Raw genomic sequence first — 14,551 nt, 5'->3', positions numbered from 1 at the left:
CCGCATATATTTTGCCACATTTTCCCCTACAACATGCCACGCCGTCCATCTGCCCATCCAACAGTTTCTTCCCGCCGAACAACATGATTGATCATGCCCGAAACCATCAACCGTCCTCGTGATCAAATGTGCGAGCAGCAACCATCATCATCGACGCCCGAACCAATCAGCTTCTTATGTTCAAGGAATTTTCCTCCATCACCCAGACCGTCTCCGTCATGCATCCTTTTCCTTCCATCTCATCTCCATCGCTCGACGCCGCCACCGCACAACACTCAAGTCAACATTCAACCACCGACTAGAAAAGTTCAGTTTCAACCACCGAAGAGAGAAGATTCGACCCCGACTTGTGAACACGAACCGATCCGAAATATAGTTCTATTAGTTAAGGCGAAACTGGAAGCATTTTCTCATTTTTTCGGTTTTTGATTTTTTATTAAATAACGAAGCAATATTTTCAAAATCGGTTTTCGTGCACATGTAGAGTACAGATCAAGGTATCTTCTGAATTTTTTTGAGGTGGAAAATGTTTTCCGTTTTCGCAGAAACCATTTTTTTGTGAAATTTTGTTCAAAAATGGTTTCTGCAAAAATGAAAAACATTTTCCACTACAACAAAAATTCAGAAGATACCTTGATCCATACTCTACATGTGCACGAAAACGGATTTTGAAAATATTGCTTCGTTATTTAATAAAAAATCAAAAACCAAAAAGTGAGGAAATGCTTCCAGTTTCGCCTTAAGTTAAGTAGTGAAAAACCGTGTTTCCTTCACCAGTGGAAGCCGAAAATGATACAGTCCACAATTCCAATCGAGTTAACGGTCCCGAATTCGTCCACCCCGCAAAATCCCCGTTCCACGACGGAACACCTTCCATGACGAAGAGAACAAAACTGCCCAGAATGAAAAAGTTCCCCTATATCAGTTATTTCAATTTAAACATATTGTCAAATATTTTGAAATTTGAACTACAGGGTGAATATTTCTCCAATTCTATATTTTAAAACTGCACCATTCGCACTTTCGTAAGGAAATAATAAGAGTTCCACAGTACTTAAAATTTTCTCACACTTTAGGTCGTTTGGCATAAAGTCATTTGGCATAATAGTCGTTTGGCATAACAGTTGTTTGGTATTATAGCCGATTGGCATAATTCTAAATTAAAGTCAAATGAAGTTGGATATGGCCAACTGGAGATGGGTAAAACAGTTCTTTTAAGGGAATCGTTCTCAATTGAACAGTTCTTTAGAAAAAACTAGTTCTCGGGAAGCGTTCAACCGTTCAGTTAATTGTTGTTTTGTGAATAAATATACTGTGTAATTTACTCAACTATTGCGGCCATACTAATCAAGTCAAATTATTTTTCGTGTTATTTACATTTTGTAAATCCAACTTCGCCAAACTGTAACTGTTGTGTTCTTGTGCATTGATCCGTTATTTCTCAATTTTCGTTCTCTGATCGGCTGCATGTCATGGAAAATGTTACAACAACATTGTTAATTTAAAACATTTCCTTTCTCAGGAACCAAACTTCGTTCCTTGGAAAAGCTGATTGAACGGTTCTGAGGGACATGCAGTTTTATTGTTTTTGGGAGAATGGAGAACTACCGTTCTTTTCAAACGAACGACAGTTCAGTCCTTCTTTCCTCAGAACTAGTAAATTTTGTATGAACAAAAGTCTACGGAGGGGGGGGGGGCTGGTCTGAGATTGCCCAAAATGAGTCTACGTAGTTTATGGACAGCGCCTTATTAAGTTTTCTCGCGTGGGATTCATTGTAGCTCCGTACCAAAATGACGAATCCCGTGATATTTGATACAGTTTTGAAAATAACACAGATATTTAACATACATGAAAATGATGAATGCCATTTCACTAATTGTTATGCCAAACGGCCATTTTGTCAAGCGGCTATTATACCAGATAATGTCATTTGACCATTATGCCGAACCCGATAGAATTAATGTAGTAAAATATTTTTTTTCCAATCGGATGCCTTATTTTTTAATTGTCATCATTTTCCCCGGGTAACGAGGGAAAGAGCTAAGCAGCCGAATGCGAGTCAATTCGTTGCTCGATGTCATTCAATTTGTTTTACTGCAGTGCATATAATCAGAAAGAAAAGCTGAAATATAATATTACGTGCAGTTGTCCTTTGACTCCACATTTACTTTTCTTAGTCACTTCAATGTCCATCATTAATCTTTTAGTTGAATCATGGTATAGTTATGTTGCATACCTATGAGGATATCTTATCCGATTTCTATACAATTTTTCTTCGTATAGGCTCCAAGTTAGAAATGACTGTTGATGAAATATTAATGTTACAATCGATAATACATATAACGCCATTAATAGGGGCCATATTCTGATGATATCGTATCAAACAAAACAAGTTTTCAATCACGAGATTCTTCTGAATTTAAAATAAAATCTCATTTAAATTTTTACTTATTCGTGTAAATTATTACCTAATGAAATATCAAAATGAATACTAAATTTGTTATTAATTTTTAGTTATTACCCTATAGATTTGATAACTCCCCGAGAACTGCGTATGATATCAAGCCGTAAAATATAGATAACAAAATGAGATATCAATATGTTATCAATGAGAACTCATTCTGTTTTCAATTAGATGTTCCAGTACATTATTTTGTTATTATTTTTGTTATGTTAACACTTAAGTCATACAAAATGAAAGCTCGCTTTGTTATCAAAATTCGTGATATCTAAATAACTCAATTTGTTTTCAATTAGTTCTCATTCCCTGCTCGGGTAACCTTCCTGTTGGGGTGTCTGTTGAGCAGATTATCCCCCTATGGTTTAGAAGGAAAAAAAAGGTGTTAAGATGCGTTTCAGAAAAGAAACGTGTCCAATAGTGCCAGTGGGCGGCTATTTCCGATGTGGTCCTGCAACTGGGATACCCGGGCACATGTACAAGATTTTCAGAAGATAATTTCAGCTTCGAGAACTAGATTACAACACAGAGGATGTTATGGAATGTCATGTACGATGAGGTGTTGAGGTTAAAGTCCCCGGTGAGAGTGGCAATCGTCGGCTTTGCTTACGATATTACGCTGGAGGGCCACGGTGAATCGATCGAAAAAGTGGAATTGGCTTCAGCCCACTCGATCACAGTTATGGAGAAATGAGTGAGCTCCAGAAAACCGGGATTTTTCTTTCCTTTCCTTCGCGAGATTTCTCTAAGATCCTAAAGATTTATCAATTCCTTCAAAGATCCCTATCGAAGTTTCTTCTGGGATACTTTTGGAAGGAATAGGAGTTTCTTCTGGGATAAGTATTTGGAGTATACATAAACTAGAAAATCCTCCAGGAGGATTCCCGGAAAATTCCGGTTCTCTGGAGCTCACTCATTTCTCCATAACTACGATCGAGTGGGCTGCAGTCAATTCCACTTTTTCGATCGATTCACCGTGGCTCTCCCTTCAGCGTAATATCGTAAGCAAAGTCGATGATTGACACTGTCACCGGGAACTTTGTACCCGGGCATCCCCAGCTGCACTTCGGCAATAGTCGCTCACTGGCACTATTGAACGCCTTCCTTTTCAGAAACGCTTCTAAACATCTTTTTTTTTAAATTTCTTTTTTTTATTACGGGTTTTTCTGCCGTAGGGAGAACTCTTTCATCCAGGCATTTCTGCATAGCAGATCTGAAATCCCGTGAGACTCTGCAATAGCTGCTTTTTTCGAGGAAAGAATTTCTGGGATTTGTTCAGGAGTTCCTTCTCGGATTAACACAGACAGATGTATCTTTTAAATTTTCTTCTGGGATTCTTTTAAAAATCACAACAGGATCCGGATTTAAATTAAAAAGAAAAATATATTGGATTTTGATCAAGACATCCTCTTGAACTTCATTCGAGACAGCTTTTGAGACTCATCAAGATTTTGTTTCCGCGATTCCTACAGACAGGAGTTCCGCCGATTCTTCAGAATTGCCTACGGAAATTCTTTCACGATTATTTTCTGATATCCCTTTAGAAATTCTTTCTGATGCTCATCCCTCGAGATTCACTCCTGGGAATCATCCAAAAGTGTTTCTAGGATTTCATCAGTAGTTCTTTCTGAGATTATTTAAGGAGTTTGTTCTGATATTTCTCCGGGAAATCTTTCTGGGACTCATCCAAAAATTTCTTCACGAATTCTTTGTAGAATTCTTGCAGGAATTCCTTTTTGGTATTTCTGCGCATCAGGAGCTCCTTCTGAACTTAATTTTAAATACTTCCCACAGAGTTTGTTGGATTATTCGTCTTTTTGGAATTTCTCTAGGATTTTTAACTGCGTTTACTTTGAGAGCCCCTTCTGGGCATCTATTTGGATTATATTCTAGAAAATCCTCCAGGAGTTTCTTCTGAGAATCATCAAGGAGTTCCCCCTGCAAATCATCCAGACGTTCTTTCTTGGAGTTCTCCTGGTGTCCTCACAGATATCCTTCGGGAGTTATTTCTGGGAATCTCCCTGAAAATCCTCAAAAAGTTCCTTGTGGGAACCCTTCAGAAATTTTTTCTGGACATACTGCAGGAATTCTTTCAAAAAAATCTGCGAGAACTCTTTGTGGGCAACCTTCAGGACTGATGGAATTCTTTTAAGAGTTTCGTTTGGAAATCTTCAGGAGTGTTTCCTGGTGGAACTTCCAGAAGAAATCCATTAAAGAATCTGGAACAATCATCAGAAGACATACAAGGTGGAATCCCTAGCAGAAGTTATTAAAGGAATCCAAGATTACATTTTTAGAGTAATCGAAAGATGATATCCCGGATAAAAACTATGTAATAATCTCTGCAAGGATGTTCCTGGAAGAATGAAGGAGTATTCAGAAGAGCATCTTGAAGCAGTCTTCGGAAGGAACACCAATGAAGGTGCCCTAAAACAATAAATTGATGAAATGGAAATAAAAATTCAATTTTTCGGGTTGATTTTTTCCCGGATAATCGAGCGCAACCTTCGGTGGTTTTTATACATATCCCACCTATTATTAATCTATTTGTTCTACATTTGAAAAATGAATTGGTTAACTGTGTCACATACGTCTTTTAAGTTATCATGGGATGGTTGAATTCAATTATAGATTGATGTTCGTGTAATTCATGCCTCAAGTTTAAACTATAAATAAACAGAACTTCTGAATCAGGGAAAATAATTTATAAAACTTTCAGTGTCGACCAGAACAGAATGTTGACGAAATCAAATAGTGACAAAAACGGAACATAGGTACCTGTGATATACCAAATGGCTCGCACAAGTTTCCGAATCCGAGATCGAACGAAAGATAATTAAATTTTCTTCTACCCGGAACGTTAAGCCATGGCCTCATATTAACGGATAAGTTCTTTCGTTCTACTACAACCCAAAACACACTTTCTTAACTAATGTCATGATATTTACATATATATTTATTGCTAAAAATAGTATACCATCAATTAAAAAGCAACAATGTTTCGGCGATTTCGATTATTTTACCTCAGCAGAAATAAGCCATATAATTAAAGAGAGCACATTAATGATTGAATTGAAAAAAAAAAATCGGACGAATCAGGATAGTCAGACACCGTGATTCCGTCCGGGGGATTGTGCTTTGTGTTACGAAGTAAGAGTACCAGGTATCGTTTACGTTATATTACTGATCGGTAGGTAAACAGACGGTAGTTTGGACATTAAAAATAGGTAAACAGAACGTTATCACTTACGCGCATTGTTTCGACCTCGATAAGTACCGCCCTGTTTGTAGTACACCTCCGGGGAGAGGCTGTTTTGAGAAGTTTCTCATTTCTTCTTTGATGAAGGGTAAGGAGGCGTGGCGTAGAATTTCCGCTCTTTTCGTCCACTTTTCAGCAGCGGTGTACCTGGGGAGAATTAGATGCAGATTCGTTAATTAAAATGCGTTCTAGGTTTTTGCACTTTGGGGTTTAACTTACCCATGTAGCTCTTGGCGTTCAGCGTACCGTATGGCTTTTGCGGTGGTACTTCATCCCGGTCGGATTCCGGTTCAACATTTACAAATTGCGCCCAATAATCGGTGGGGATGTTGAATAAACCTTCCAGCACCTGCGAAGAAAAGAAGAATGAATGGTAAATGTTATGGATCACTGTTTAATATAAATTAATACTTACATTAACCTGGATGACGGTTTCAGCAAACATCGCATGCTTGTCCACAGTCTCGCTCGAGTAGCCCACAAGCGTCGGAGCAAACACCCGGGCCAAGTTGTTCAGCGACATCTTGACCAGTTTACATTCGGCGATCCGCTGGAAGTGCTGCACCAGGTAGGCCAAAGTGTCCCGGTTCGGTTGTGGAAGGTTTTCGATGGCGTCGTACAGCTCCTTTTGCACTTGCTTGGCAGAAATGGCCTGCACCGCGTTGGAGAACGTATTCCACATGGCCGTCGGGATCAGTGGTTCTCGCAGTGATCGGAGGAAATCTTTCACGCATCCACACAGCACGTTGATCTCCACCGAGGCTAGATTGGGGACGGTTTTTCCGCTGAGGAATTTCTCCTTCAGTGCACGAACTTCCCGCTCCGAGCCGGGAATTCGGTAGAGACCTTCCTCGGTCAGGCCACGGGTTTCGATTTCGTTTACACAGTGTACGATCAAACCCGGAATCATCGGTCCAACGTTGGGGGTGTAGTCCGACAGGAAACCGGGGAATTTACTCTTGGATCCGGGTGTTCCTCCGCTTTGGGGAACGCACGCAATCGAAAGCTGATCCCGACAGTCGGCGTGAACGACGACCTTGCAGTCACGGCACCGGAGTCCACTGGATCCAAAACGAATTCTGTAAAGAGATAATGCACACATTGAACGCAACGAACGCAATTTGTACGACGATAATTTAGCTCTTTTTAATACACTTAATCAAGTCGTCGATTCTTTTGAAACTTACCTCTGCTGACACTGCGCACACGTTTCCGACTTCAGGAAAGCGTGCGTTTTACCGGTGAAGGCATGCTGCCTCAAAAAGCTACGTTTCACGGACGGTGTCAACGTATTTCGATTGAATCCAGATTGCAGTTCTTCGATCGGCGGTGCCGAGGGGGTGAAAAGATTCATTTTCGAGAACTTTTTCTCCGCACTGAAACAAAAAAAAAAAAAAATAGAAATGTATAATATAACAGATCGTATTTGATAATTTACGATCCTAAATCTTACTTTGTAGGCGTTTTGAACTCGTTCGGTGAAATGTTCTCCTTCGAGTTTGCATCTTTCTTGGGCGTAGCTTTGGGCAACACTATCGAAGGCTTCGACATCACGTCGAACGCTGACTGATGCGAGGGAACGGCCTGGATGATCGATTCTGCCAAAATAGGTCCATCATCCTGCGGCACGGATACCTTTGTATGGGCGATAATTTTCTCGTTCGTGTCCAACTCGATCACTTTCTTACTTTCCTGGTTGATACTCTTTCGCTTCGAGGCGTCGTGACTGAGACGGGTTCGCTTATTGCCCACGTAGAACGCTCCGGATGCGTTATTGTTTGAAGGCCGATGAGGTCGCAACCCGGAGTGACGTGATACCTTCGAGTTGAGAAAATCGTCTTCCGACTGGGTGAGGGACAGATCCGAAAGGAATGATCCAGTGGAGTTGATGTCATTGTTTCCGTATTTGTCGCTACGATTGTGGGTCGACTTCCGTTTATACGAGTAGGCATTCATGAAGGCTAGTCGTTCTTTTGTTTCATCCTTGATGTCTCGTTCATTCCGAACTATATCGCATACCGCAACCATCTTCTTTTCCTGTAATAGGATTTGGCCCTTTAAAATTCCAATACCTTGACATAAGGGTACCAGCATCATACCCTACCACCTTTTCCAATAAGACTCACCATTGCTTCCCGTTCGTGTTCTGCATGTCGCCGGGCCTTGTTTTCCTCTTCCAGCAACTTCCGAGCGTGGAACAGCTTCGACTCCAAATCGGACATTCCCCGCAAGGCATTGTCCAGCTCACGCTGCAATCGCTGCGCTTCCTGTACTGCCTTCAACCACTGCAGTCGACACTCATCCTGCAGCTGAACGAACTTCAAAAATTCTAAAACAAAACAACATAAATTCCATTGATTACCCTTCACTGCGACAACAGAGAACCAACGCTCTTACCTATTTCGGCGGTTCCTTCCCGCAAAACATCCGAGCAACGACGCAGCTCATCAAACTGCGCTATAATGGACAGCTCCATCGTCATCTTATCAATTCTGCCTCCGTGCGCTCCAAAATGCACCGTTTACCCCTTTCGGTAGCGCTCCTACCTTGTGGTGACAGGCAGCAGCACCAAGCACCGCCCCAGCAACGACGCGACGTTGGGGCTCACTTTTCGCGACTGTTTATCGCCTTCGTTCCATCTGTTTTCGGCGAATTAACAACTTACTGTTTATCGGCAATAGTTCACCGAGTTTTATTTCGCCTATTTCACCGGATAGTCACGAATAAAACACTATAAATTATACGTAAATAACAGCAGCACGACGAACAAATTTCAGGATCACGAAAACGACGGTTATTTTTTGACGGTAAACGGGAGAAACAGTGCGACCGAGGCCGTCGGGGTGCGTTTAGCGCATCGGGAGTTTTAACGCGTGTGACAGTTCGGCGGGATTGATAATCAAGCAGCCCGCCTGTCACTGCGCGCGGATCAAAACAAGCCGCCGATGTGCTGAAGAGATGTGAATAGTTCACATTAGGGTGTTGAGTCATTGTAAAATTAGCTATAAAAATATATAAAATTATATTGGGGACTACGAAGGTGATGATTTTGTTTGCGGTTTTCTGTGGGAAAGTGAAGGAGAGAAGATTTTTTGCTTTTTTTTTCACTCATACTCCCATAAGAAACCCCGTAGGAAGAAAGAGTGTTTCCCGGCTCATCAACCTTCGTAGTCCCCAATTCAGCGTGTTACACTGATCTGACCGCTCTGACAGTACATTCAGAGAAAAAACTAGCGAAATTCATCAAAATACCTTATGAAAATTTGCTATAAGTAATTCTTATGGATGACATAAAAATACCTTATGAAAATTGATCGTGCTTGCTATGACAAATTTCATAAGATAGACTATAGACACTATAGATTCCATAGACTCGCGAAGGCGAAGACAACTGTAGCCAAACGAACTGTCAGTTCGTGTAGCCAAACGAGCATGACGTCACGATTTCAATAGCGATAATGGATTACGTGACGTCATATTTGCTCGGTACACTCAGAAAAATTAACATATTGAATGTAAGTGCCATGCACTTAGATTGTGACCAATTGCTTTTGCACTTAAAAAATAAGTGCAGCCCTATCGAAATTTTGTCAACTCAGTCAAGATGAATTTTATGTGCGAACCTTTTGCTTTTTAAAAATCAATCGATTAGATTTCAATCGTCCGGCACATGATTTCTATTAATAAGAATATCATTTTTTTGCCTTGGAAGTTGGCTTTCAAACCATAATAAATGAAAATTTTGGATTATTCGCGATCAACTGATATAAATAACTTTTCAGGCCGAGTTTCAGCCCATTTTTTTTCTTGATTTAATAGTATAATTAAGTTTTATTTATAAGTCCGCCGATGCCACGGCCAAGGAAAATAACAATCCATGGAGATCCGGCGCTGCCGCGGTCATTGGAGATGATCATCCAGGAAGGTCTACCGGTGTTGCGGCCTATCCGTGACCCCAGAATCACGTTCGCGCGTCTTTTTAAACTCCATCCGGCAGCTCCGAAGTCGTTTAAGCGTTTGCCCTTGATGACGGTGGAGGAACGGTCGACGTTGTGCAACTCTAAAAGAAAGTAAAAGAGATGTACGTAGCTTGATTGAATAGATTTTTAAAGTATGAATAACAAGTTAACTACTCACCATCAAAAACACCAAGCAACTCGGTCGGCTAATTTCATCCTTCAAGCACCCGTTTGAAAGAGAAGTTTTCAATTTTCCGCGACAAAATGATCGTTTCCAGCGCGCGCCATGCTCGTTTCACGTTGTTATGTTAGTGTTTAGATTTTATTTGAACACGGTTGATTTTTATGTTGCCACACTCTAAATTTATTACAAAAAGAATGAAATTCAATAAAGTAGTTTTAATTTTTATTAGTTGCACATAGAATGGTTTTTTTCTCTCTCGTTCGTAATCTATGTGCTTCCTGCACTTAGATTCTATCAGTAAATTAGTTTGAGTGTACACTCTAAATTCACGGTAAAACTATAGACACTATAGATTCCATAGACTCGCGAAGACATGGTTGAGTAATACGATTTTAGCGTGTTTTACCGTGAATTTAGAGTGTACCGAGCAAATATGACGTCACGTAATCCATTATCGCTATTGAAATCGTGACGTCATGCTCGTTTGGCTACACGAACTGACAGTTCGTTTGGCTACAGTTGTCTTCGCCTTCGCGAGTCTATGGAATCTATAGTGTCTATAGGTAAAACACGCTAAAATCGTATTACTCAACCATGTCTTCGCGAGTCTATGGAATCTATAGTGTCTATAAGATAGACTTATGGAAAGAACAAAAAAATCTTAAAATGATGCAGACTGGATTCGATCCATGAACGTCGGGATCACCGAGCCCGGGTTTTATCCACACGACTATGGTCGAATGGGACAAAAGGTCGAATGGAACAAAAGGTCGAATAGGACAGAAGGTCGAATGGGACAAAAGGTCGAATGGACAAAAGGTCGAAAGGACAAAAGGTCGAATGGGACAAAAGGTTGAATGGGACATCGAATGGGACAAAAGGTCGAATGGACAAAAGGTCGAATGGGACACCGAATGGGACAAAAGGTCGAATGGACAAAAGGTCGAATGGACAAAAGGTGGAATGGACAAAAGGTCGAATGGACAAACGGTCGAATGGACAAAAGGTTGAATGGATAAAAGGTCGAATAAACAAACGATCGATTTGACAAAAGGTCGAATGGACAAAAGGTCGAATGGGAAAAAAGGTCGAATGGGACAAAAGGTTGAATGGGACAAAAAATCGAATGGAACAAAAGATCGAATGGACAAAAGGTCGAATGGGACAAAAATTCGAATGGACATAAGGTCGAATGGACAAAAGGTCGAATGGACAAAAGGTCGAATGGGACAAAAGGTCGAATGGACAAAAGGTCGAATGGACAAAAGGTCGAATGGACAAAAGGTCGAATGGGACAAAAGGTCGAATGGGACAAAAGGTCGAATGGGACAAAAGGTCGAATGGGACAAAAGGTCGAATGGGACAAAAGGTCGAATGGGACAAAAGGTCGAATGGGACAAAAGGTCGAATGGGACAAAAGGTCGAATGGGACAAAAGGTCGAATGGGACAAAAGGTCGAATGGGACAAAAGGTCGAATGGGACAAAAGGTCGAATGGGACAAAAGGTCGAATGGGACAAAAGGTCGAATGGGACAAAAGGTCGAATGGGACAAAAGGTCGAATGGGACAAAAGGTCGAATGGGACAAAAGGTCGAATGGGACAAAAGGTCGAATGGGACAAAAGGTCGAATGGGACAAAAGGTCGAATGGGACAAAAGGTCGAATGGGACAAAAGGTCGAATGGGACAAAAGGTCGAATGGGACAAAAGGTCGAATGGGACAAAAGGTCGAATGGGACAAAAGGTCGAATGGGACAAAAGGTCGAATGGGACAAAAGGTCGAATGGGACAAAAGGTCGAATGGGACAAAAGGTCGAATGGGACAAAAGGTCGAATGGGACAAAAGGTCGAATGGGAAAAAGGTCGAATGGGACAAAAGGTCGAATGAGACAAAAGGTTGAATGGGACAAAAGGTCGAATGGGACAAAAGGTCGAATGGGACAAAAGGTCGAATGGGACAAAAGGGTGGATGGGACAAAAGGTCGAATGGGACAAAATGTCGAATGGGACAAAAGGTCGAATGGGACAAAAGGTCGAATGGGACAAAAGGTCGAATGGGACAAAAGGTCGAATGGGACAAAAGGTCGAATGGACGCTCTAGCCAGGAAAACTATGTCGGAATGAAAATTATTCGCTGTTCACAGCTGGTGGGACACATGCGGCGAAGCCGCATATAGAGGATTGAGGAAACAAGGTGGCAGCAGGCCGCCGAAGTTTCCGATATCCGACGCACCGTATTTGCGTCGATTCGGTTCTAGGCAAACCACAAATCCAAGATTTTGCTCGGTATAATGCAAACAGAGATGTTATCCTTATTTTTAGTCCGACGAGCGTTAGCGAGTTCGAACAGCAAGCGATTTCTTGATCTATTGCACACATAGTTTATACCATCTCTTCAGTCTGTTTTTTTTTTATCACAGATGATCATTTTTTAGGATGATTGCAGAAATATTTATAACAATTTTCTCATTGTTTTGCAATCAGATATTTAGTGTTAATTCAGATATATTTATTTTTAAAATTTGTATATTGATCTTTATATTGTTTCATATATTGCCATCATCCGTTCAGTAAATCCAACAATTTACCACGCAGTTCTACGGATGGGATTAGTCGTAGATAGTTTTATCCCAAAAAAGCATATAAAACACCAATTCGAAAAGCAGGCTCAATTCCAAAGGGAGCAGTATGTAAAGAATGAATAGAATTCAAGGTAATATTCTTGAAACAAAAAAATGGATGAAAAGAAAAAAAAACAAACTGCTGACGGGCGCCGTGGCGCCTACAAACAAACTAGTTATTTATATTCTTTCAAATTTTTGAAAATATTTTATTTATTTGGTCCACTTCAATCCTGTTTATTGAAATAATTGAAATTTAAACTTAATTCAATTATTTATTCAATGTTCTTTCATGATATTATATGTTATCAATATCGATTTCGAGCACGACATGATGAGTTGGCTTGATTAACGAAGCAGCAGCACCTCGGCAGCTCCATTATCGATGAGCAGCACTTTCCTTTTTTCCTACACTGGGAAAAAAATCTTCATTCCTTCTATGTGTCCGGGACATGGAGTTTTGCAATGGGGGTAAACAAATGTTTTCCATTAGTGCGACTCATACTTTTGATGAGGCACCATACAGCAGCGACTCATACACTTTAGAGCACATACTATTCATGTGAAAATTTGCCTGCGTAATCGGGTATTGGTTGCATATACTTTGGATGTGGTTTGGCACATGGATATTTGCCATTAAGTATGAGGCAATTTTCCTGAGTGTACGCGTTTTGATGACTATCTGAAATTGGAATATGAAATAATCGGAAAGTTCAATCTGCAGACGTAGCAGGGTGGGGCGGGGCAAGATTGGTCACGGGGCAAGATGGGTCAGTGCCATTTTCGGGCGCATTACCTATGTTTTGATTATGTTAATAATTTTGTTAGATGACCAGTATGAATATACAAAAGTTTAGAGCATTGATTGAAGAAATATTCACTCTCATTGAAAATAAAAAATAAAATAAAATGGTTTTTAGTCATTTTTCTTATGCGATACATTCCATATAATCTCCATATAAACGGCCGCGGGGCAAGATGGGTCACCTTCAATTTTGAACGTGCTTTTGGAGCACTCAAAAGTTATTTTTTTTATTACAAGACTATCTCATAAATGACTTCAATCAAGCGGAATGAACGCTCAAAATTATAACATAAAATAATGATAAATTTTTAGTAAAACCATCGATTTTCATGTCGCTTTAGGACCACTCAAATCGTAAAGTTTTTTATATTCCAAATAAATTTATAAAATGTTTACTAGTAGGTCTTGTTTACCCAGCATGAATATGGAGCATATATGAATGCGGAACAAATCTTATATTTTGACGTTTTTCGTTGAGAAAATGTGAATTACTTATAAGGTGACCCATCTTGCCCCGCACTTTTTTCACGGCGCAAAATCGATCAATTTTTAAAACTGCTTGTTTAACACCATATTTTGTATTTAATGAACTTTTTGTCAACTTTTAGCATAGCTAACTAGTGTATTAAAGAGTAGCGGACGAATACAAACCAATAATATTTGTATTTACGAAGTTATGGTGATCCATCCTTAGGTGACCCATCTTACCCCGCCCACCCTATATCACTTGAATGATCACAATAGCAATCAGTGAAGTACTAGATTGAAAGTAGTGAGCTGGATTTTTGTATGAGATGATCAATTCTCCGTTTCTGCAATGAAATGGTGCAAACAGCTTGGGTTATTTGATTTCTTGCCGAATTTGATGCTGTTTGAGCAAAAGTTTGGGTAACTGTGTTGTTGTATTATTTATTTCTTGCAACTTCAACAACACAGTTACCCAAAGTTTTGCTCAAACAGCATCAAATTAGGCAAGAAATCAAATAACCCACGCTGTTTGCAGCATTTCTTTGAAGAAACGGAGAATTGATCATCTCACCATACAAAAATCCAGCTCACTACTTTTAATCTAGTACTTCACTGATTGCTTCCTATTGTTGAATAATAATACTGCGGAAGCGGATCCAATCTGAAAAGTTGTTCGGCAGAATCATCACTTCTGCTTTGGGCTCATGCGGAAGCCTGGACAGAAGCAGCAGCAGCCCGTGTTGTTGTTTTTCCCAGCATTTTTCCTATATTATTCAGTTGCTAAATTCTTTTCGTGA

General features: G+C 40.2%; 1 protein-coding gene across 1 annotated transcript; it reads right to left on the bottom strand.

Annotated features, from left to right (window-relative positions):
• Positions 1-5,384: 5,384 nt before the first annotated feature.
• LOC115265624 (rac GTPase-activating protein 1) lies at positions 5,385-8,563 on the bottom strand. The gene is made up of 7 exons (XM_029871486.2): positions 8,116-8,563; positions 7,845-8,047; positions 7,172-7,755; positions 6,906-7,094; positions 6,134-6,797; positions 5,938-6,067; positions 5,385-5,865 (listed from the first exon to the last, which is right to left on the bottom strand). The coding sequence occupies exons 1-7, from the start codon at positions 8,198-8,200 to the stop codon at positions 5,786-5,788; spliced, it is 1,935 nt and encodes a 644-aa protein (XP_029727346.2). The 5' UTR covers positions 8,201-8,563; the 3' UTR covers positions 5,385-5,785.
• Positions 8,564-14,551: the final 5,988 nt, after the last annotated feature.

The sequence above is a fragment of the Aedes albopictus genome, chromosome 2 (genome assembly GCF_035046485.1).
Source record: "Aedes albopictus strain Foshan chromosome 2, AalbF5, whole genome shotgun sequence".
In the NCBI taxonomy this organism is placed as follows: Eukaryota; Metazoa; Arthropoda; class Insecta; order Diptera; family Culicidae; genus Aedes; species Aedes albopictus.
Note: the sequence above shows the minus strand (reverse complement) of the source record. Positions and strands in the feature narration are given on the sequence as shown.